We start from the raw sequence: 25864 nt of genomic DNA, 5'->3' as shown, positions 1-25864 counted from the left end.
TTTTGATACTTAAGTACAATAAATATCAGATATATTAAGACTTTTACTCAGAATTCTTCTAATGACTTAGAAAAACTAATTTTGTGGTAAGAAATCTGTACTTTTACTCAAGTATGGCTCTCAGGTTTTTCATCTACCACTGACACTGACTGCATTTGACTTTGCGCTGCTGGTTAAACTCGTCAGATCAATCATTTGACATAAAATCATGGAATGATTTTAGTGATATGCAATCTGTCAGTTCCATCATTTGTATATTTCAAACAGTGTTATAATAATTAGAATAATAAACATAGTTGACAGAGGATAAATGACCAGTGCTATTCTTAAATGTGAATGTGCAAATGATGGTATTCTACCTTTTAAAGCTCTCTTATAGCACCTCCTACTGATCACCAAGCTGAACTAATTCATTCAGGTACCATGTAGTGACAAAAGGTACAAGTAATTCTTTTATTTACAGTCTAAGTACACAAATACAGTGGCAAATATAAATGTCAGAAAGTAAATCTTGCTGATCTGGTTGCTTGCATTATTCATGAAGAGTAGAGCGACAGACCAAAGAGGTCAAGGGTCAAAATCCAAAACTAGAGAACGAGCAGCGGCAAGAATGAATTACAACAGGCCATTTCATTCAGACAGACATGGCAGTTATTCATCAAAGCCAAAAGTGTCAAATGAGTTGTGTTAATTGTTTCAAAACAAAAACACTGGGGCCGTAAATGGCACGTGAAACGATGAAATTTAGTTTTGCTATCCACAAAAATCTTCTCAATAATTGTTTCAGAGAATAAAAAAAGAACAAAAAAAAAAAATCATTTTCAGTGCCCATGGCAATATTTTGCTTCACCATAATGGTGCAGGATTCCTGGACCTTGAATTCTGAGAGCAGTAACTGACAGCAAAGGATATCGTACTAAATGTTTTTCACATTTAGTGCATCATCTCTGCCCACAGCACTGGTTTCTGAAATAGTTCCATGGCTCTCAGGGGGCCACACTGATGGGATACTACTCCATGTATGACAGCCCAAACCTGCAGCAGCCAGGTTCCTGGACCAAGCCTAGAAATGATGTTCAGACCTGTCCTCACAGATGAGCAAACATTTACACATCAATATTACAAGTAATTCACAGCTTCAAAATTATGCAATTAAGAAAAACTAGAATGTTTATCTGTACACAGTGAATGGCCATCCAGTACAATATGTGAAATGATGCCCTTGTCCCCTACACGAAGTGAATTCCTTCTGTCCACAACACTGTGGAGGGGACAGGGCTCACTGAACATCATCAACAAGAGCCTGGAGGTGAACAGACACATCTTGTCAACTAATGGGTGAATAGACAACCTCCGGCACACAAGATACCAAATCAGATTTTTGGTAATTTTATGGGTTCAACTAGCACTCAAGCTTTCAAACCTGATGCTGAACACTCACCTCTAAAACATGCAAAGAATTGTTTTCTTTTTTCTTTTTTTCATACAAATGGCTATATTTACCTAAGAGAGCCACCAGTGGTTGTGGTTACTATTAAAAACAGAAAAAGTTGTTGGTGGTTACTACACAAAAGAGAAAAGCAATTTTATTGATCAGTAGCAGACAGTGACAGTGGAAATGTAGGGTCATCAATGACTAATGTTTCCACAGAACAAAGAGCCTGAACTGTTATTCGGTCAGTAAATGTCCTAGAAAAGACTGGCTGCCATGTTTGCCCTGGACAAAGCACTGCTCATTCACAATCTGCTGGGGTTTCTTTCTCTCCCTTCTTTTTTTGGGGGGGGTCCTGACAAAGTAGACCTAACAGTCCTGAGATCCAACACTGTTAAATTGTCTGGGAGATCAGACAGAGAAAGAGTTCAGAGATCAGTCCGTCATACAGCACTTTGTGCCGAGTCACAGCTGGCTTCCAATGCTAGCTGAAATAGTAGTAATAAATAGAAGTATTAGTATGTCAGATTGCTTCTGAGTGAACATGGCTTGGTCCGCCAGGGTGCATTGTGGGGGCTCATCGAGGAGCTAGAAGATGAAGACCGGCAGTCGGGACACCAGACATCATCTAAAGGAAACACAGTACAGGAAGCAGGAGGGTCAAAACAGACAAACCATCAGTTCTATATGACTGGCTGTAATAAGCTTTCCATGCATGAGTCCCTGTTTGTTCACTGCTACTGGATAAACATGAAGAGCCTTTTCATTCCACACTCTAAACACAATTTCAAGCCACAAAAACAACTAAGGCATATAACACTCTTGTTCACTCCATAAGCTACATGATAAAATCTACACAATCTGTAAACTAAGGAAAAAGCTACCGGGTTGGAACTTGAGATTTAATGGGGCATATAACAATATACAAATATTTTCTGGATTTGGACGATATTTTTTAACTCTTTCTTTTTGTTTGTCCTAATGGGACAATGAAGGGATAAACTCCCACCATTTCACAGAAAAACATGCTTTTATTCTGATGAAGCAAACAAGTTCCCAGAGGGCTACAGCATCAGGCAGGAAATTGCAAAACTGTGAAATTACACATCTAAGTAAAATTTTAAGCAGTGTAACGATTAGAGGCAAGGCTGTGGTGCAGCTGCAGGCAAGATATACATGATGTGGCCAGTCAGGCCAGGGATACACTTGCTTTAACTTTTAGCATATGCATGATAGTTACCTATTGTGCCTATCATTGCCTACTAGTGTGTATCCTCAGAAATTAAAGCTTACACACATCAATGGTAGGGGGAGTGTAACATAAATACTCACCATTGTCATGACCTGCTTTATTAAGGGACCTCACATACTATCTGTAATGCCACCACTGTGGCATTTTCTGACAAGATCTCAGACAACAAAGTAACCTCGTCGACCTCGATATAGCCAGTTGTATATCACATGTCACAGATATTTTAGTCAGTTTTTTCAGGCCGTCCATCCACTGAAGCCGACTGCAGCACATCAGATTCTGGAGGTAACTGCAGTGTGCCTGGAGTTTTGCTAAGCTTGTCTATTGGTCAAAAGAGGCACTTGGGTTTTGTTTTTGTGGGCCACATTTTGTATACAAGTCCAATTACTACAATTTTATATATACTATTGTGTATACTTCAACAGGTGTTAATTACTATTTTAAAAATATGTTTAATATTTGCCTCATATTCAAATTCTAATGTCTGAATATTCATTATGACACAGGTCATCATTCATGACACAGGTGGTTGTCTATGTCAATGCCTACTTTTAAAGCAAGTATATCTCTAGCCTTAGGAGACATTAATGGGGTAACAACTCAGACTGCAAAACAGCTAAAATGATGGCTCAGAAACCACATTAGCTTCCCTATACAACTCTTATATTCTATTAAGACTTACAATTTCACAAAGGTTTTTGTTGAAGCCAGTTACAAATAGGTTAATATGGATCACTCTATTCATGGTTTTAATAATGCCCACGCCCATAATCAAAAATACACTTAAGTCATCTGGTGTGTTTAATAAACACAACAAGCCTGTGAGGAAAATAATAAACAGATTTGGATATGTTCCATCTGAAAAAACAGTGAAATGTCAGGTAAGTTGTTTCGCTATTTTTGTTCCTCCTCTCCATTACTGGCTGTGGAGTGATCTGTTTGTGGAGTGGACTTTGTTTGTGGACTACACTAAAACTAACAACACAAAAATCCTTAGTATTTATTCTGTATAACATGCATACTTAAATTCAGCTGAAGCTAACATTGGCTCTTTTCCACTGCAGGATCTTCACAACCTGTAACCTGGAGCTTCACAGTAGCTATACAAACAAATGTAGAAAATGTGGCAAAACCTGCATCTAATGTTCAGCTTCACAATACAACTTGTATATTCAAACAAACTTGCAATTTTAACTGTGGTGTTTGTCATGTAACAAACCAGTTGTTGCATTCCTTCCCGCAGTTTAGTATCACCACCTGGACAATACCAAAAATCTGGTTCAGGAACTTGCCCCCAAAGCAAATTAAATAGAATGGAATAACAGTAGATCTACACCTTAAGATTTTGGTTGTTGAGTTCCTGTAGTGGAAAGGCCTACAGTTTATTGGACAGCTCATGCAACTGCCAGAATGTATGCTCTGTGACACAACAAGGAAACAGTCTATCCTTGTCTTTTTGTACTAGACAGAAATAAAACATGAACTGATTTGACTGATTTTAGGCAGACTCTTCCCCCCCATTTTCTAAAAAACTGGTAACATGCTTTCAGCCATAGCCATGACAAAGGGAAACGCTGACTTGCAAATGAGTAGCTTCATATCATGCAGGTGTTTAGTGTGAAAGACCAGGGAGGCTGAAATAACACTGGACTGCAACAAGCAGTGTAGGGAGCTAAATTGCTTTTGTATGCTTAGCTGTAGGGCTGCCATCTAGGCATCACACCAACAGTGCAAACAACAAGCCACAGGCACAGACTTGATTTAAGGGGCATTACGTCAAACCTGAGAAGGCATAAGGGAGTTAAATTTTTAGGCTGTGATGCACTGTGATGCATTATCTGATCCAGTTCTCAGAGGACTTCGCCCTCCTGCTCAGAAAACAGGTAGTAGCTGCGAATGAGACTTAGGCAGGTACAATGGAGCTGTGATGTCATCAGCAGCTGAGTGGATATACTAGCTGATGGCTGTGTATTGTATTGTACAATATGAAATCCGTATCTGTCACTCAAAGTAAGTCTCGTTCACAAACTGGATGTCCAGCTCACTGGCAAATACAGCGAATCAGTGCTGTGGTGTTCAGGCCTGATTCCAGCTACAGCTGCTTTTGGACAGACATGAACCTGTTAATGCTGATCATGCCCACCATAAATTTCCCTCTAGTGCTCCTTGTCTTTTAAGAAAATTAATGTCAGATAAAATGGCAGACACTTGGCTAAAAGTAAGAAATGCAGGAACCAGGACTGAACACAGGACTCTGAGGCAGCCCAGAGTAGAACTGGAATTTGGACCCATGCATCTCTGGTGCTTTAGGGACAGGACTCACCCAGTGTTGCCTTCATCACACAAGGACGTGACGAGCGTCTACTTGGCGTGATGCTCGTAGGGAATACTATTCTGAGGTTGGGGGAAGGGAGAGAGAAGGCCCAATATGTCAAGTCAGACACTACATCCTGCACGAACCACACAACTGGAGAAAAGTGGCTGACTGACAGCACGTCTCTCAAACATCAAACAGCAGACTGGCGTGCTGTACAAATTGAGTACTGAGACTTCTGCTACTCTGGATCTGAGTCCTGAGTAAAGCAATACACATCAGTCTTGTCCTTTGTAAACTGTGTATACAAAAACTCTCCAGTAATCAGAGACTAATTGTTATTGAAGATATGAAGTAGCAAGATACAGACTTCCATCAAGACAAAGTTTAATGAACTTGAAAATGCTATTCTAACTGCTACTAACTTTAGAGTTTAAAGCACAGCTTCCACCTGCATATTCAGAAGAGGGCTTCTATCCCAAGCCTATGCTGAGGAACTATCTACACAGTCTCTATTATCTCGTGTTAGTGGGTTAAGAGACACTAGAAGAACAAGGCAAATGTCTCTTCAGGGGATTCTTGTACCTGTGAGGTGGACATTCGGGACGTGTCCTGCCGTCCTGTTAGATCTGAGGATGACACATTGACAGGAGCGCCACGATGCAGTCGCATGCTGACCTTTCGTTCACGCTCCATTCCAGACACCTGTCGAGGGGATGTGTTCGCTGGAGATCAGAGATCAAAATAGAGACCATCATCAGTTGGGAGCAGATTGATGACAGAATTTAGAAATATTCCCACAGTTGCATAATTTTCAAGCAAATTAGGCATGTTTATGCAATGATATCAAAACCTTTTTTCACATCTTGTTTTTTTTCCTTTTGAGACAAAATAAGTTAAAAAGCATTATCATTGTCAAATTTTTATTTGTAGTAACTATATATATTATATGTATAATATGACAACTGAAATCAGAAAACTTGTGGTGCCTGACAGTTTTTGATACTGCCATCATCAAACACCCTACAAAAAAAACTTATTTCCACAATTTTACTGTTTGATAGTTGGAACAAAGCTTTTTAAACCTTTAAATTCCAGCCCTGAAATCTTAACAATGAAACAGGTAACAATGGTGGGTTTATAGTATTTGTATCAGAACCATGCCACACTGACAGATTTAAAAGTCCAGAAGGGCTGCAGTGTACTGACCTGTGTGTGAGGTGGGTGTTAACGGGGTGGGCGGTGCGCCGTCTTGAGTTCCTCGTGGGCGTCCTGATGCAGCAGGAATTCCTCTGGCCCCTGGGTTCCTGCCGTGCCTGAGCCTGTCCTCCCGGTCCCGGCGCTCTCTTTCTGCTTCCTCTGCTGCGCGGTTGGCTCCCTGTGAACAACAGCAACAAATTATCAACAAAAAGGACTGGACAAAGGGCTCTAGACTTTTTTACTGGGAGCACTGGTGCTACCAACTTTCTCAGTTGGTCACACCGGCACATGATTTGGTTGCACCCTTTCTGCTGCTAATATTCTTTTAATCTTTTTTTTTTTTTTAATAACAACCAGTAGCTGAAAAAATAGATTAATTGAAAATAGGGATATCAGTTTTGGTTAACTTTGCTTTCAAAGTGACGCACAGCAATAATGGTAAGAAACGCATGTAAAATTACAATAATGATGGTTGTAAAATTACTAAATGCACTCTATGATAGCATGTTATGTTATGTGCAAATATTTTTAGTAGATGGTCATGTCAAGCAGTATCATGGCATCAGTGCAACCAGGACCACAATCAGGGCAAGTCGGTTGTATAGTATCAGTGCAGCCACAGCACGAGCACGACCAAAGGCAGGGTCACAACTCCAGCACAGCTATCACCATGATCAGGTGCAGCCAAGATTGCAGCCAGGATCCAGGAAAACTAGGAAACAAGGGGGCAGGAATGCTCCGGAGAGGCAACGGAGTTAGCAAAATACAGTAAACAGACATGAACGTTTGCAGATGGAGGGAGCAAGAGAAGGAAAAAGGAGCTCAGTGTATCATAGAAAATCCCTCAGCATGTCAAACCTATGTTAGCCTTACTAGAGGCTGGTCCAGGCAACCTGAGCCAGCCCTAATTATAAGCTTTATCAAAGAGGAAGGTCTTAAGAATACCCTTAAAAGTGGAAATGGTGTCTGCCTCCCTACCCAAAACTGGAAGATGGTTCCATAAAAGAGGAGCATGGTAACTGAAGGCTCTGGCTCCCATCCTACTTTTAGAGATTTGGGAACCACAAGTAACCCTGCATTTTCAAAGCACAGTGATCTTGAGGGTTGGTAGGGAACTATGAGCTGCGACAGAAGGGATGGAGCCTGACCATATAGAACTTTGTGAGTGAGGACGATTTTAAATTCAATTCTGGACTTTACAGGGAGCCAGTGCAAAGAAGCAAAAACAGAAGAAATATGATCCCTTTTCTTGGTTCCCATTAGAGCACATATAGCTGCGTTCTGCACCAGAGACCGAGAGAGAGATTTGTTGGGCCAACCAGATAATAGGGAGTTACAGTAATCCAGCCTAGAAGTAACAAATGCGTGTACTAATTTTTTCGGCATCTGTTTGGGACAGGATATGTCAAATTTTGGTAATGTTATGTAAGTGACAGAAAGCGGTTCTACAAGTTTTATATGGGAGGCAAAAGAAAAATCTTGATCGAATAAAACTCTGAGGTTCCTTACAGATGTGCTAGAGGCTACAGTAATGCCATCTAGAGAAATTATATCCTTAGAAAAGGAGTTTCTGAGGTGTTTGGGGCCAAGAACAATAACTTCAGTTTTGTCTGAATTTAACATCAAGAAATTATGGCTCATCCAGGCTTTCGTGTCCTTAAGACATGTTTGAAATCTAGATAACTGATCAGTTTCATACATAGGTACAGTTGCGTATCATCAGCATAGCAATGGAAATTTACAGAGCGATTTCTAATTATTTTGCCTTGGGGAAGCATACATAAAGTAAAAAGGATTGGTCCAAGCATGGAACCTTTTGGCACTCCAAAGCAGACCTTAGTATGCAGGGAGGACTGATCAGTGATGTAAACAAACTGGGAACGATCTGATAAGTATAATTTAAATCGGCCTAATGCTGTTGCTTTAAGGCCAATTAAGTGTTCCAGTCTGTGCAGCAAGATTCGATGGTCAATGGTGTCAAATACGGCACTGAGATCCAATACGATTAAAACAGAGACCAGACCTTTATCAGAGGCAATCAATAAGTCATTAGTAGTGTTTACTAGTGACGTCTCTGTACTGTGATGAGCTCTGAAAACTAACTGAAAGTCCTCAAATCAACTCTTATCTTGTCACAAGTCACAAAGTTGATTAGCAACCACTTTCTCAAGGATTTTAGAAAAAAGGGGGAGAATAGATATCGGTCTGTAGTTTGTCAAAACCTCTGGATAGAGAGTGGGCTTCTTTAGAAGGGGAGTCAGCCTAGCTATGGTGAGTAGCTTGAGTAGAAACCTGGGATTGTTTTTATTTTCCTAAATTAATGATGAGTAATAGTTTGCTCTGGCATAGCAAAGGGCCTTTCTATACGATTTAAGATTGTCCTACCAGACTAGACAGAACTCTTCCAGGTTGGTTGAACGCCAATTTCTTTCAAATTCTGACGATGTTTCCTTCAATTTGTGGATCTGGGGGTTAAACCATCGAGCTAATTTTCTTTGTTTCATTATTTTCTTCTTGAGAGGTGCAACATAGTCGAGAGCTGATCGCAGTGAGCCAGTAGCACTATCAATGAGACAATCAATTTGAGAATGACTTAAATTAGTAATAGTGTTCTCAGTCACTGTGAAACATGGTAATGATGTCAATGCAGAAGGAATCAGTTCCTTAAATTTAGCTACTGCACCATCAGACAGACATCTAGAAAACTAACTCTTGCTGAGAGGCGTGTAATCGAGAAATGAAAAATCTAAAGTTATTAAATAATGGTCTGACGGGGCAGGATTCTCAGGGAAGCGTATTAAATCCTCATTTTCAATGCTGTACTCAAGGACAAGATCTAGGGTGTAGTTGTAGCGGTGGGTGGGTTTATGTACACTTTATTTTATGTACACTGACTGAAGGCAACTGAATCCAAAAGTGTGGAGAATGCAGCACTAAGGCTATCATTATTAATATCCACCTGAATGTTAAAATCTCCTATGATATTTATTTTTTCCCATTTAAGCACTAAACGTGATATAACCTCAGAGAATTTGGATAAAAATTCAGAGTATGCGCCGGGGGCATGGTAAACTATAAGAAATAGAATGGGCTGTAGAATTTTCCAGGATGGGTGAGAAAGACTAAGGAAAAGGCTTTCAAATGAACTATAGTTTACCTTTGTTTTAGGGTGGATTGCTAAGCTTGAATCAAAAATACCAGCGACTCCCCCTCCTCGGCCAGTGTCTCGAGCAATGTGACTATTTATATGACCAGGAGGAGTGGATTTATTTAAGCTAGCGTACTAATCAGGACACAGCAAGGTTTCTGTGAGGCAAAATAAATAAATATGCTTATCAAATATTAAGTCAGTGACTAAAAGAGCCTTAGATGATATGGATGTAATGTTCAGAAGTCCGCATTTAATTCTCCTGTTATGACGCTCTTTGACAGCAGATGTATTCATTTTTATGAGATTTTCTTATACAGCTCCCCTTTTGTTTATTTTAGATTTAAACAAATTAAGTGGTCGCAGGACAGACACCGTTCTTATTACACTATGAATGTGTGACTATGCTAGAGGAAGGTCAGAGAAGCGTGTAAGACTGCGACTCTGCCCCCTGATCCCAACTCTGGATCGTCATGGATTTGAGCCTCCAATAAACTGGACCAGGTTTCTAGAGAGGAGAGCGGCTCCATGCAAAGTGGTGCTGGATGCCATCCCTCTGAATAAGACCAGGTTTTGCCCCCCTAATCGGAACGTCAGCGGTCTGATCGCTGGCTCCTTCGGCAACATGTATTCTTGGGCAAGATACTAAAGATGCTGCATTATTAGAGTGTGAGTGTGAGTGAGTGGTTACTGAGTAGCAGGTGGCACCATGTACGGTAGTCTCGGCCACCAGTGTGTGAATGTGTGTGTTTATTGGTGAAAGTGACAATGTAGTGTGAAAGCGCTTTGAGTGGTCAAAGGACTAGAAAAGCCCTATACAAGTGCAGTCCATTACCATTTGCATTATGATTAGTACTTACAAATTTGAGCATGTTCCAGTCAAATACGTAGTCATAAGAGAAGCCTTGTCTGTGGAACAGGTTCCTGAAGAGCTGTCTTAGGTATGAGTAGTCTGGCTTGTCATCGAAGCGCAGGGAGCGACAAAAATTCAGGTAGGTTGCGAACTCAGCTGTGATAGAGAGAAAGAAAATATTTCTCAGTTAGCAGGAGTGACTGACTATTGTTGATGATTATTGGTAAATACAGAATTATAACATTTTAAGAATAATTTCATGACTCACAGGGGTATCCCTTGCAAAGCACCTCAATGGGGGTTGACATTTTCTTCTCACTGATTCGTTCATACTTCTGCCTCTTAGTGGCCGCTTTGAGTCCTTGCCAAGGCAATGAGCCCAGATTAAAATACATTAGAACATAGCCCAAGGACTCCAGGTCATCGCGCCTGGACTGCTCTGTAGAGGGAGACAACAGAAAAGGAAAAGGATTGAGATAAATAAATGGTCAGTACAATACAACTTTGAATTCATAGTCAAAGAAATGCTGTAACGTGTTCATTCCAAACAGGTTACAGGTTTATTCAGTTTGTATTGTATGGTTCTTTTTTTTTTTTTTTTTTACCAATCCCCAGATGTGTGTTGATTGAGGCGTAGCGTGCAGTGCCAGTCAGGTTCTTGTTCTCGCGGTAGGGTATGTGCTGGTGTGTGCGAGCGTCACGATATTTCTTAGCCAGGCCAAAGTCGATAATGTAGACCAGGTTTCCCTTTTTGCCCAGTCCCATCAGGAAGTTATCAGGCTTCACATCTCTGTGGATGAAGTTCTTGGAGTGAATGTACTCAATGCGACTGATCTGTATTGGAGAAAAATAAAAACAATTAGGTCACTACACCATGTGGACACTTCCACCACCATATACAAGGTACGCCATCTATCTGTGTTTTTACTCATGCTGTAAAGCGCTGTTACGGATTTTGTGCAATTAACAAAATTTCCATCTCCAAAAACAAACAATGACAATCCCAGGGAAAGAGAAGGACAGGACCTAACTTTGCAATTTTCTTGCTAATTTTCCGACTTTTCAGACCCTCTCACTGTGTGTTTGTGTGGGAATTAAGTAGGCAGTCTCACCATCTGATCAGCAAGCAGCAGGACCGTCTTCAAGCTGAACTTGCGGGAGCAAAAGTTAAAAAGATCCTCCAGGCTTGGCCCCAGCAGCTCCATTACCATCACATTGTAGTCACCTTCTGCTCCACACCACTTTATTGTTGGAATGCCCACTGCAAACACATAGGAGTAAATGCAATTCAACTGGAAAGAACACTTAAATGTTTTCAAGGGAACACATCTTGAAAGCAATAAACTTAAATCCAGCTGTTTGAGGGAGATTTTTTTTATGTTGTAATAGTTGATATAAAATAGAAATATATTATATACAGTAAAAAAGCTTTGAAGAAGTTAGGCTAAGTAAAAAAAAATAATGCTAGGGGGCAAGGTTGTTTCATAAATGTGAATGATTGAATTGGTGCTCATTCAAAGGTGCAGTGAAGGAGTGATTGACTTTAAAACTGCAGTTATTTTTTTAAAAAAAAGGATTTTTTTTTTTTTACAATGTGAAAGATGTCTTTGTTTCCCTGGCAGAAAAAAAGAACAAAATTAACATCAACCAAAAATATAAACCCACAGGTATTGTCCTCGAATTCCACAATATGTATATCCTTTATATAGATATAAGTCGAGGAGTGCCGTACAGATTACACACACACACACACACACACACACACACACACACATATATAGAAAGGGGGGGGGGGGTACAAACATATATTATGATTTAAAAAAAAAAGATTACCAAAAAAAGGGTGCGACCAAATCATGTGCTGGTGTGACTGAGGAAGTTTGTAGCATCAGTGATACCCTGCTAATACTAGACACTTTTTCCTCATCAAATACAACATGCTAACATTATGAGCACAAGTTTCAGGCATTTTACATTGTAGCTATTAGCCTAGTGGCTGGACATAAAAATCTATGGCCACCAGCAGCAGTGGGCTGAATATGAGAGGTTTGGGGTCAACTGTAGCATCTGCTGAGACACTGCACGCAAGGAGTTTAAGTACAACTGTAATTTGTAGCTACAGAGAATAACTATGTATGCACGATAATATTGGCATGTCATTGTATCGACCAATGTTGGCTTTAAAATAAACCATCGGAATCGGCCAACATGCTTTCTCTTATTTTGCACAATGAATGATTATAACATAATTTGAAAAGCATTATATTACATGTCTCCATCTGCTGGTGGGCCACCCCATAACAGTATGCATAGTATGATGTTAATTCCACCACAGAAAACACTTGATGATCTCTACAATACGGTGGGAAAAAGAATGGATGTATCGATATCAATAAATCGGCCAAGAGTTGCTATATATCGGCATATTGGATATCAGCAAAATATATAATATTGTTCATCTTTAAAAAATAACCTGGGTTACACATGCTTTATTTATGACTGAACTGCATTAACAGGTGGAACCGCTTCTTCTCCTTCTATACCTCACAAATTAAATTTTCTTATTTAGGTTGGAAAAAAACAGCTTTGTTACGTTTCCAGATTAGATTCAGATTCAGATCAGATTAGATGTGCGTTATGTAAACGCATTATTATTGTCCTACTGTCACCTTCAATATTATTATTATCATTATTGTTACTGTCACTATGAATGCTTATGTCCCAAGCAAACTGTTTTTGTAGATATGTAATAAGCACCACCAGATGGCAGGATCTACATTTGATGTACTACATGAAAACTGTGCAAGTGACTTCATTCTTCACAAGAAGTTCCTGAAATCTTTCACAATAAACTAACTGCGCAGGATTAAATGATCAACTGTCACGCACAACACTCAGTGTTGTTTACGATGAAAGCCGACACTGTAGGATAGCCATTTTAGGCTATAATCAGAATGATATATTGCAGTCTGAACCTGACATTAAGGACAGAGACAGGGGAGGCAATGAGGAAATAAATGCTGAGCACACTAGGGCTGATACGTCACCTCCTCCTTGCATCATCTTGTAGATCTTGCTCTCGATGTGGAGCTGGGGGTGTTTGGTCTTCACACATTCCAACTTAATGGCAACCTCTTCACCCACTGAAATATCTGTGCCTGGAAAAGGACAGATGTTAAAGGTTCAGTTCACCCAAAGTACTTTCATCTGGTTATACTGAAAGCTTCCATTTTATCTACATTTTATTGGCCTGTGCTATAAACCTTTAAACCTCTACATTACCAGTGCCAAATAGTTAATGTACAGCCCTGATGTAGAGGTTTAGCATGAAAAGACACGTGTTACTGCTAGTTTTAATAGTGAATGAAAAATAGTGAATTTTTGAAAAAAAAAAAAACAAAAACAAAAAAAAACAGGCAAGAAAACCACAATTGAGAGAGGAACTGAGGGATAGGGAAGTGAAGAACAACAAAAACTAGGGAGCAGCCTTTAATCTATCTAGTTAATTACCAGCTGCAATATTCAGCAAATTAACATTTTTTGGAATCGTAAGTTTCGAATCTGATAGCCAATAGAATAAATTAATTGAAAAATGCACTACTTTGACTCTGATGGGGCCATCACTGTTTCTATCTGAGAATATGTAGGCCTCAAGCTGAAGGAAATTCTGTGTTTACATGTTGCATCAATGAACGTAGGCTAGCACATCAGTTATTTTTAAATGGCATTATCACGCAAGTGAGTCTATTGACAGGACTGATTTTATTTGGAATGTGACATGTAAGTAAAATTAGCTTTCTCTCTCTCTCTCTCTCTCTAAAAAAAGGAATCTAGATCAGATAATCAGATAATGTCTGACTGGACTTTCTCCCATTTGTGCAGGACACGATTGTCTTCCAGGACACATGGATTGGCACCAATTAGAAAACAAGTACAACTTCTCTTTGACCTGATAATCCAAATGACAACTCACAACAACCACTGCATGGCCAAGCAATATTTGCGTGTGTGTGAGCTACCTTGTATATGGTGGTAGTAGTTATTGCAGTGCAGTTCATATTGCTTAGACAGCCCCACGTTGCCCTGTGATGATTTTATTCTGCTGTTGGTTCTGTAAGAACTGTAAGGTTATTCAATTTTTGCAGCTTAGTATTGCTTCTTGCAATATATTATTGTCTGCCATTTTTGTCTTAAATTTGTGTCTTTTCTTGTTAATTTTCATGAAGCCAAACTGACTGATAATAAGTTGTACGTACCGGCTACATAGTGCCGTCTACAGAAATTCAATTTACTGGTAGTTTGGACGCAAGAGGTTGTAATACTTATGTTCCACTCGGGTGTACATTGACATTTAACGCAATTTATTTTGTAGCTTAAAGATGCCCCATCCCCTACACACTTCTTCTTGAGTACAAGAATCTACTATTTTTCCACCTCTGCTTTTCACAATAATCTGTTATATGATACAAGCAGATTAACTGAAAAGTAAAATTATTCGTTGCAACCCTAAGAATAGCTTTTGTCGTTGGAGCCCTGCATCATGCTTCAGATTTTTGAGAAAACATTGCTTGCCAATACAGAAAAAAGAAGACAAAAAAAAAAAACACATACAAATGCACTGACTTATACAAACAAGCTAATTTCTCCTATTTCTCAGGTTCAGCTGCTGTTTGATATTAAGCCAAACACTAGACAAGTATGCCTAATTTTTTTTTAAGGGACTGAACTCGAGTAAGCAGCTGCTCCTGAATGGAACATATCACCTCGTACCAACAGCAAATGAGCATCTCACCAGCATTGCACTGCGTAACATCAGAGCTCTCTGTGTCCACACTGATACCCCTAAATATGCACCAGTGTTAATTTTGACAGCAATTTTTAATTTAGTTTTAGTTATAGTTTTTTGACTAAAATGCCATTTAGTTTTAGTCATATTTTAGTCATCTGAATAGTTTTAGTTTTAGTCGACTAAATATCGTATTTTAGATGACTAAAACTAAAGTAAATTTAGTCAGCTAAAATCTAAAGTCTAAAGAGTAACACACTTTAAACGTTTCTCTTGGATTTTCAAACTCATTATGCACACCTGGATGAAACATCTATTAACCTGTTATTATGGAATGGTATTAATGTTTTAAACTTGCAAAACAGACACAAATTAACCTGTTGTGATTTGAAACATCAACATGTCTTTATTTGTTCTACAGACATAACCATTCATATAAAAGAAACAAGAACATGGCCTTGCTTTTTCACAACAGACCATCTCAAAACAAAATAAAACCAATGAGCAGTAGACATGCTCTCCCTGAATAAGATATGCATTGTTTATTCAGAATGCATGTAACATTCTTCATTTTCTCAACCAGAGGTTTAACTCTCAACTATTAAAATAATAAAACTGAATTAGCCGTGATGCCCTTGAAAATTCACCAGTCCTCTGAAACTCAAATTAAATCTATTTGTGCTCTTTTTTTTAACCATTTACTATTCCATACATATAACCAAATACAAAGTCAACAAAGCAATAATATGGGGTTGAATATTGAAAAGAAGTAAGAAAGCAACAACAATTATGAACATAAATATGCTTTAAAAAAAAAATAAATAAAAAACAAACAAACAAACAAAGACAATGCAAACAAATAAACAAGCAGAGTGTTGATTGCTTGGGTTTAGTTACATTTCGTGTAAGAGTTTGCAGGATGAGTTTTGTTTGGCGTTACTAATTTTTTCTCATCATGTCTACCCACGCACACCAGTAGTATACTAGTAGTATAATTTTCTTGGCAATAGTCAGGGCAACAAGTACAGGTGTTATGACTTGAGTAGAACATGTGCTGAGTGTATGTAGATCACTGAATATGCATAGAGAGGGGAATAATGGAACAGTGCATCCAAGGAGCTGGGATGGTGTGGTGGTTACTTATTGCCAGAAATGCTGTATTGAGAGCCAGAGTACATGGAGATAAGTTGTCAGTTGTGTCAAGGGTACAAAGAGTGCATGTGTCTGATCCAGTTAGTCCCATTACGGTCATCTTGTGTTGTGTGATATGAGTTCTGTGGATAATCTTGTATTGTATTAGTCTTCTGTTAGTGTTCCTGGACATGCTGAAGATGCTATTACAGATTTTATTCAAAAAGTTATTGTCAGTGGGGATGTTGAGGGTTTTTTCCCTTTTCCCGTTTATATACGGTGTGCTGTCAGTGGATATGAGTTCATACAATTTTGAGAGTTGTTTGTTAGAATTAGCTATTTTATTGATTTTGTCCAGTAGTGTAATCCTGTGCATCCAATCAATTTTTTTATGGCCTTCTCCTTGATCTGCTGGTCTTTGGAGTCATTTTTGTACTTTGATACACCAAGGAGTGCTGCTGAAATATTCTGCTGGGATTCACTAGCTCTCTTTACATGCAGTGGCCCACCGCTGTCATCTGAGGTCTTCTGTATCGGATGGTTGAATAAGGGCAAAAAAAATCAGATTATTCAATTAAATGTAATTTGCTATGTTGGCATGAATGTTTGTAAAACAATATTGCCAAAGCCTCAGATACAATTAAATGATGATATAAATAAATACAAGAAAATATCAACAGCAATCCATTGGATAAAACAAATAGATGCATAAATAGAAAAGAGCAAGAACATTTTTTGTCTTTTTTGTATTCTCTCACACCTACTACTCTCTCCTTCTCATACACATGCACACACAGCTCCAAGTTGGTCATATCTACAAGGGAACCCCTGATGTGTGAAACTCTAGGGAGATTTAGACAAGTTGTTTTTTGAAAGATTTTTGAGGGTCATGAGGGGTCCCTTCTAAACACAATGAAGTTGCCTGTAATAACCTTATGTTACATTACCATTATCTTTCATACATGTGTTCTTTCGGTTAAACATTTGTTTCAATCTGAGGACAGTAAATTCTGATCTGATTAGTGACTCTACATCATTCAAACTAAAAGATACTACTGCTGTTCTTTAAAGTTAACATTGCTAACTGGAGAAGTGAATGAATTAAAGTATGCTTAACTTACCATATATTTTGGTGTGGCTGGCCTGCAAATGGCGATTCAGGTTGGTTATATTTTTTCCTGGTAATGTGCATTCCACACGGCTTTCAAAGAGTCTGCTTTCTTTGCCGTTGAATATAAAATGTGCCCATATGTTCTCCCTTCTGTTATTCCCAGATATAGAGGTGTTCCCAGGGTTACACTGAATGCATGCAATCTCCCCTCCTTACAACACAAGGAGATTAGTTCTGATTGGATCTCCTCCCAATTCGTCCCACCCTACCATATCACAAGATTAGTTCTGATTGAATCCCTTCCCAACTCACCCTGCCCTATCACAAAGAGAAATTAGTTCTGACTGGATTTGATCCCAACTTGCCCCACCCTACCACGTAGGGAAATTTGTTCTGATTGAATCTCTTCCCAACTTGTCCCACCCTACCACATAACGAAATAATAACAATCATCACTACAACTAATGTTAATGTCTGAGCTAGGCAGCCAATGTTATCAGTCTTTCCTATCTGTAATGTCAATCAGAAATGTTAAATTAACAATACAATAAAATTATCTGTGTCTGCGAAGTGTTATTTTTCTCTTAAAGTTTCAGATTGAAGCTCAGAAAAGTCAACCTGCAACTAGAAGCAAACACTCACAGCCAATGTTATTTTTGATCAGCAACAAAAATATGGTGCCAAGTCAACAAAAGCACAAAAAAATGAACAGGGCTGTAGTTTAGAGCATATGCATGTCATTGGCTATGGACAGGGACACCAGTATTCCCCTAATATTCTGAATATGACAATATTCTTAATTTGATGCGGGTCATATAAACGACATATTCCTTTTAAGTATTCCATTTAGGTCTTTCCCGAATTTAGCATTTTCACGATTAAGATGTATGGTGTTATTCAGGTTGTTGGTGCATTATTTGGCCATGTATGCAGCCAATTTGGAATATGAGTCTCAACTGGGGTTTTTTATGCAGTTTGCGACAAACTGCAGTAACTGTGGGGTAGAGATGCATGCAAAAGAAAATCTCATATATCTGTTAAAATTTTATGAAAGACTTGGATATCCATTAGGGCTGAGCAATAGGGTTTTAAAATATTATTACGACATTTTTAAAGCTATACTGCAATCCACAATATATATTGCAATATTTTTAAAAGTTCTTTAAACTAATGTTAATTATTAAAATAAAGCAAATAAAACAAATAATTTTGACTAAATAGTCACAGTCTGTAGCTCTGCAACAGCCCTGCGGCGTAGTCGCCGGCGGCTAAAATGTGTTCCACTTAATGTAGTATCCTAACTCTGTGACCTTAGGTCAGATCGTCTTCCTTTTTTTCAGCAGTGTAAAGCTCTCAGCTGTGTCATTAACAGGGATGTCTCCGATGCATCGTAGGTCTTTTAGAAGCCTCTCTATTCAGCCCTGAAAGTCAAGTGGTTTTACGGGATGTTGTTCAATAAATCCGTGATGACAGATCCAATATTGGGTGTCTTCCGTCCATATTTTAATCATATTTCCGTAATAAAAGTATATTTGCATTGATGCGTAATGCCATATTGCATTCCCATAGTTCCGTTGGAGAGAGGTCAGAGGTTTGTTTTGGTCTTGTCGTCCAATTGGAAGACCGTGCAACTCTTTGTATGCGCTTTCATTGCCACAAGTCATCTAAAGCAAACTGCACTGTGATTGGCCTAATCCTTCTGTATCTATAGCTCTGTGTTATTAGTAGCACCTCTTGCATTAGAATAACTCTGGTAGCCCCTATAATAATAATAATAATAATAATAATAATAATAATAATAATAATAATAATAATGAGACATGGGTAGATCAGGAGATAGTCTAACTAGCAGTAGAGCCTCATATGGATGTAATTCTGTGTTCACTGCAGGCAGAGCAGGCAGGAGAATCAGGCCCCTCTCTGAAGTGTCAGGAGTGTGATGTGGCCCTCTGCAGCATCACAGAGAGGAGCTGCTTTGCAGAATGGCACAGATCATGGGACACACAAACAACTGCAAAACAAAAAACGATGGGACTTTTTTGGAAAAGTGTGTCCATTTTTTGAACTATAATAGTTTTAATGTTTATTTTTTCACTTTCAGATTCCCGACACTTAGGAGAAAGGTTTTCTACAGCACAAAAGCTTGTAAATAATACTTCGAGTGATTTATCACTAAAGATCTGTACAATTCAATTTCCGTCTTGTTGAGGGACTGAGGTTTTAAGTGCATTATTACACAAAAAGTCCAGGCAAACCAAAACTAGGTAAAAATGGTTGAGGATTTTTATACATTGCATGCAAGCTGCCATACATCCAGTATCGAGCTGGTTGATATGGCTTTAAATAATATCACAATATTTTTAGGCTATATCATCAAATATGATATATATCTGGATATTCTGAAATCTCCTCTAAACTACTGTTAACTACTAAAACACAAAATTATTAAATTAACCAGTTACAAATAAAGACACTACTGCCATAAAACAAAAGTTACATAAACTACTGTTATAATAAAGTTTAAGAAATTACTGTTATATTGTTAAATAAAGTATAAAGTTAAATAAACTACTGTTATAGTAAGTTCAATTAAGTGTTATAATAAATACATCAAAGTGGAACTCATGGTGCTTTATTTTCCCGGTCATCTTGGGCAGGAAGTGTCAATGTTTCTGCTGTTGACTTGAAGTTCCCTGTCAACTGTTGGTTGTTAGCATTAACAGAAACTTAAACTGTAACCGGGGTATGAGGATTCATCCACTGTGAGCTGGAAACAAACTAACAGCTCTCCAGTTCATATACTGCAAAGATTTCATACTGGTGCTCTGTGGTCGCAAAATGTGATTAAATAATTACGATCTGGAGCACTGCAAACGCCCTGCTTTTTGTGTGTAAGAGGCAAAGAGCTGTAGGAGGGAGAGGGATAAACGAAACGCCAGTGACCGTGTCCTAAACTGAATCTCCACATTAAGTATCGCTTGCCAGATATTCTGTGCTTGTTTTGGTGCTGTGCATAGTGTAGATGCCCCCTCGGCCACATGGACGGATGCAAAGCCAGATGACGTAAACAAAAATAAACAATTTGTCATAATATAAAAGAATACTTTTTGTCAGACAATATATTTTGTCATATCACACAGCCCTAATTGAGTTCATTCAATAATCACACAGCTAATATTAATATGTTTTTGATGCGCAAAAATATCACAACACCAACCTTTTCAAGAAGGTGATGGAAGTAAAAATGGAGCTCAGCAAGTCCACCACTGGTAGGAAACTAGTTCTGTGGCTCTGTTTACAGCACGAAGCCCCTTATTTTGAACCATCACAGCAAACATTTTTGGGCTCTCACGTTGACAGCGTCAGTGCAGTAGCTGCGCTTGTTACGTTCTTACCTTTCACAATAAAAGCCCGACACAGATACACAGCATCACAGAGGTTGTGGTGATGAGATGTCCATAATATTTATTACTTTTACTTCAGATTTCGCTCTGAACTCTTCTTTCAGTTTGCATATTATCTCAATTACATTTACTGAAATAAATGTAAATGTGGATGTAAATGTAAAAAGACTATTAATTATTGATATAATATATTTTTGATATTATATATTTTTTATTCCAGCCAAATTGGCTGATGAATCAAAAATTTAATTGTGAACACTGACTGTCAGCCATATTGGGCAGCAAATTTCAATATTCCATAATAACACAGGAAGTTGCTGTCATTTAACTTTGTATAGTCCAATCTGTCTCAAACTTCACATCCTGCTTTAGTGTCACAGCCTGACGACATCTACATGTCAATATCTGGCTATAGCTCCACCATTATACAACAAAAAAAACATACATCTCCAGCCTCAACACTACACGGAGGAAATACTAATTCACTGCTGCATGGAGTGCTCCCCATTCTCAGATAGACAAGGTCGCAACAGCCAGCCCGTTCATCGCTTCTTGCAGCTTTAATTATTTAATTATTGATTATTAATTATTTTCTTAAATTAATTGCCCTTTTTAAAGGCATATTCCAAAACTCATGAAGCTTTGCAGACTTATCAGGTCTGGTGAAAATTTTGATATTTTAATGGTTTCATGTGTGGGTGGGTGGAAATGTATTAGTGGCACCCCCTACAAATTTTCAACAAAGCAGCCCCTGCAGCACATTTTACCTAAAGCTGTAAAACTGTGGAGGCTTGTGTAACAACCCAAGACCTACAAAAAAGTCTCTTGGGGCCATACTGTAAAACCAATAGGAAGTCGGCAATTTTGATTTGAAGTTTTAATTTTGGTGTGTTTTTGGCCGTTCTCAGGAGTCATAATTTTACAAACTTGTCCTAGAGCTTTCATCAGATTGACTTCAAATGTTATGGTTACCTTTATAAGACCTTTGACAGCAAAAGTTATTCAAATCATGAGTTTTCATCACACCATGTGATCTGTATGAGGCATCTAATTTGCATGTTCTGCCATGAACCAGGAAGTAAACAGGAAGTGGTATGTAACTCTGTTGTAAATGGTCCAATATGACCCAAACTTCACGTTTGATAGGAGTCCTGCCCTGAACACATCTACATGACAATTTTAAGCAATAATGAGACCACCACCTATTGCAACAAGAAAGGCAAAGTTTTACAGTGAGATGTCAAGCTTCTAGTCCAGGTTGACTCGACTGATCTCAAAATGGTCTCAAAAAATAGTTGATGACGTTGATGATACTTGAAAATGAAAATTGTGAGTTTTCGTAGAAAGGCGTTATCGGAGTGGGGTGGACAATTTTGATGTTTCAACATGACATCAAAAACTGTTGTAACTTTGCCCCAGATGGTCAGATCTTAACAACATTTCACAGATTTGATAAGAGTCCAGGCCTGAAGACATCTGCAATTTTGAATCTTACTCATAGTGCCACCTATTGGTAGCAGGAAGTTACTTTTTTACTCTTTGTTTCTCCCCTGTAGCAGGTTGACTCAATTAACCTCATATCCAATTAGACTCATGTAAAGACCTTCATGATGCACAGATATTAACCTATTAAGTTTTCATCAAACGCTGTTGCCAAAGTTACGCATTATTCACCATAAAACTGGAAGCACTTTTTGAGGGGGAAGGCATGCACCAAAACTCAACAAACATGGCTAGAAACATAAGAAATCACTAATTGTGATAGTTGATATGATTTTTTGCATTGATCTGTCAAATTGGCTCTGTAGCGCCCCCTAAAAAATTTTTCAACGAAGCAGCCCCTGCAGACAGTTTAACCTAGAGCTTTGAAACTTGGGTGACATGTGTAACATACCAAGAAATTAAAATACATACTGTGAAGTTAATAAACAATGGCCTCATCATTCTGCAAACATACAAGACGATCTTTGGTCCCAGGGTGACAGGAGGAGAGGACTATTAACATGCCGACATTATCCCCATTTAGCGATTTTTCAGACCCTCTCATCGGTGTTTACAAGCAACAAGAGACACACTGAGATCATCAGGGGACAAGGAGGAAATATATTGTCATTTACATACTCCATTGTTAAACTACCCTCAGCATAGAGTGCACAGCAGAGCAAAGTGGAGCAGCATGTTTTCACGGTAAGCCACATTAAAATACATAGGGAACACAGATGGCACGGTTTCCAGTAACTGCTGTGACATTCCATGACGCGTACATACTGATGACTGTTATGAGATATTAAGACAGAGGCCCTGTAATTTTAACCATCACAGCAGTCTTTTTGTCTCACATTGACAGCGTCAGTGCAGTAGCTGCACTTCTTCCATTCTTACCTTTCACAATAAAAGCCCTAGGCAGATACACAGCATCACAGCCTGCCAGAGGGAACTCATTTATACACAGAGGTTGTGGTGATAAGATGTCCATAATATTTAATACTTTTACTTGAGATTTTGCTCTGAACTCTGCTTTCAGTTTGCATATTATCTCAATTACATTTACTGAAATAAATGTAAATGTGAGGATAAAACGGCTATTTATTATTTTGTCTGGTAAAAACAATGCTGGCTAGTAGATTTTTTCTTCCAGCCAAATTGGCTGATGAATCAAAAAGTTAATTGTGAACACTTAATGTTAGCCGTAGTGGGCAGCAAATTTCAATATTCCATAATAACATTTAATTGTTATTGATATCTTATAGTAAGCTTGTTCACTGCCTGGGGAATCTTAAAAAATCTTGTTGACATTGATGTTATTGTTTGTATTGTTATTCAATACAAATATTTTCTATGCCTCTTAGTTTTTTTCTCTCATTTATTTATTTACCCTGTGGTATTGAAATCTGCACCGAGTATTTTTCTGAGTATCTGTATCAACTTAGAAATTCTAGAACACAACCCTGATACATCCCATGTCTTGTTAGCTGGCCATTTTTGAATTTCGAAAAACTTTTCTCTAGTTTCAAACACCACACACAGTGACTGATCTTCACTATCTGTAAGTTGTTTCAGCGACAATCCCTGTAGGATGGCTTTATGGTGGACTTGTCCTTTTGAGGACCATCTTATAAAGTTTTCCACATCCCTTCTGACAGTTTACAAAAGGTGGTGAACCACAAGTTGACTGTCCTCCTCCAACAACCAATTATCAAATGGCAAGATTTAACACTCTTGTGATCTTCTTCCTGAGATGTTTCCTAAGCCTGCATATCAAAAGCTATCTTGTGATCTATCACCATGTGATCATGTGATCACAAATAAAGTCATGTGACTACTCAACACATTATGTAACATATCAAACAGATGATAGAAAATGAAAGATGCAACCCTGTAAAACTGAGAGGGGGTGGTAGTTTGTGTTGTTGTAGATACATTTGTTTTTGTTAATTGTGTCACAGGTCTGAGGACAGGGCACAACTGTCTTGCAAGTCTAACTGTCATCTTCAGAACTTCAGAACAGGGTTTAAGATAGCTTGGACTAATGTTAATCATTCAGTAAGCAGGCTATTTATGCCACTGGCTAAAATGACAACCATCCAATTTATTTAATTCTCTTAACAGCAAAATAAAACTCTTCACTATCGCCAGGCAAGTGTGCTCAATATGTCACTGTGTACACAGATCTACATATAAACGTTGTCTGAGCCAATTTGATAAAGAAGGAAATTCTACTGAGTCATTTGATATTTTTGCAGGGTGGATTATATTTTGTATTGTGCAAAAACAGGTGAGTCTAGGTAATCCATCTATAGGGTTACATCACACCTATTTCAGACAACTTGTTACAGCTATAGCCAAAAGAAGAACAAAAGAGTAGTATGGTTAGTCAAAACACCCTGGTTAAACTTTGAAGCGTGAATACTCTAAACGTATCATATTCATGTTAAACAGAACAGCTCTGGGCTGGATGTATGGATTCAGGACTGTAAAAGAGCTGGCATTACTGGTCTGTGAAATTAACTTTAGCTCAAGTTAAGTTAAGTGTAACACAGGTATGATTAAAGGGTTGCCCATCAGCTATTAGTAGTGACTTATTGTCAGAAGTTCACCATTACTATTGTAGGTGGAGGACTCTGTGGCAGTTATAACATTACACATCATCTGTAATGTCCGTGGTGATCGTCCACTATGTTGAAAGAAAATGACAACTGTGAAGCTGTTGGCAACAAATGCAGTTTGGACTGAATCTACATATACACGGCGTTGTTTTTCTTTGGTGACGATTAAATCCAATCTACCCACTGTACGTTTTAGAGATTAATTTAAGACAGCAGTAGTTTGAAGTTTTTACTGGTTTTATCAAATGTTGACATGATGTCAGTTAAACAAGCTAGCTGTCTTAACGATACCTGCGTTTCCTATACTGCCTGCAATGCCACAAACCGGCCAGGACATTTAACTCACATCGCCTCGTTTTAGCACTTCCCTTCACTGTTAGACTTTACAGAAGCATTAAGTTAACCATAAAACTTGGAAAGACAGGTAACATTAACGTTAAAGAGAAGTCACGTTAACAACTCACGTTAATGTTATTTTGCTGACGTAGACTAAGGTAAACATGACATTAACTTAATCTCATTTGGACAAGGACATACTTTTAAGGGTTGCTGAAAACAATAGAGAATGGCTGCATTACTTCTGGTTGGTGAAAGTACCGCAAAGTCGAAAATTACGCATTTAACTTACCTAAATAGATGTCCCCGAAAGATCCACTTCCGATTTTTCTGCCCAATCTGTATCTGTTCCCCACTCTCAGTTCCATGTCGCTGTTAGCAAACGTTAGCCGCTTCTGTTGCTTCGTATGTACCTTGGTAGGATACAAAAATGTTGAGCTTTTCACCTTATGTTTACGTTACGTTACCTCGGCAAATACTTCCACCTCCCTAAACTGGTTCACAACTCCTTTAATTCACATTCCCCCGCCCCCAGAGTCCCAGTTCCTTCTGTAACAATACAAATTTCACCATCCCTTTTTTATCTTTCCGAGGAACGAAAACCTAAAATATCGACGTCGTTCGATGGTGTGAAACGCGTACTTTATGCTCTCCGTGTTTTGGGGCTCATTATCGCCTCAAAATATAAGGATGAAGACGGATTTTGCTGCAAGACTTAACCCTTAATCGTACACAGCTTCACTCCACTGTCGAATTTTTTATGTCGTCCGTGAAAGCTGTCATTTGTTGCT

At 38.5% G+C, this 25864-nt stretch overlaps 1 protein-coding gene across 3 annotated transcripts; it reads right to left on the bottom strand.

Moving 5' to 3' along the window:
* Positions 1 to 439: 439 nt before the first annotated feature.
* Positions 440 to 25850, bottom strand: csnk1db (casein kinase 1, delta b). 3 transcript variants are annotated; one of them, XM_088070401.1, is made up of 10 exons: positions 25366 to 25850; positions 13247 to 13357; positions 11312 to 11460; positions 10805 to 11033; positions 10468 to 10638; positions 10207 to 10355; positions 6208 to 6376; positions 5584 to 5723; positions 5008 to 5073; positions 440 to 2060 (listed from the first exon to the last, which is right to left on the bottom strand). In XM_088070401.1, the coding sequence occupies exons 1-9, from the start codon at positions 25439 to 25441 to the stop codon at positions 5023 to 5025; spliced, it is 1245 nt and encodes a 414-aa protein (XP_087926527.1). In that variant the 5' UTR covers positions 25442 to 25850; the 3' UTR covers positions 440 to 2060; positions 5008 to 5022. The 3 variants fall into 3 exon arrangements, with proteins under 3 accessions (XP_087926527.1, XP_042364582.1, XP_042364580.1); XM_042508648.2 differs by having other exon boundaries at positions 5008 to 5078; positions 25366 to 25849; XM_042508646.2 differs by lacking the exon at positions 5008 to 5073 and having other exon boundaries at positions 25366 to 25849.
* Between the last annotated feature and the right edge of the window lie 14 nt (positions 25851 to 25864).

This window comes from Plectropomus leopardus, chromosome 19 (assembly GCF_026936395.1).
Source record: "Plectropomus leopardus strain MGB_pleo_1.0 chromosome 19, ASM2693639v1, whole genome shotgun sequence".
NCBI classification, from domain to species: Eukaryota; Metazoa; Chordata; class Actinopteri; order Perciformes; family Serranidae; genus Plectropomus; species Plectropomus leopardus.
This window is presented reverse-complemented; position numbering and strand designations above follow the sequence as displayed.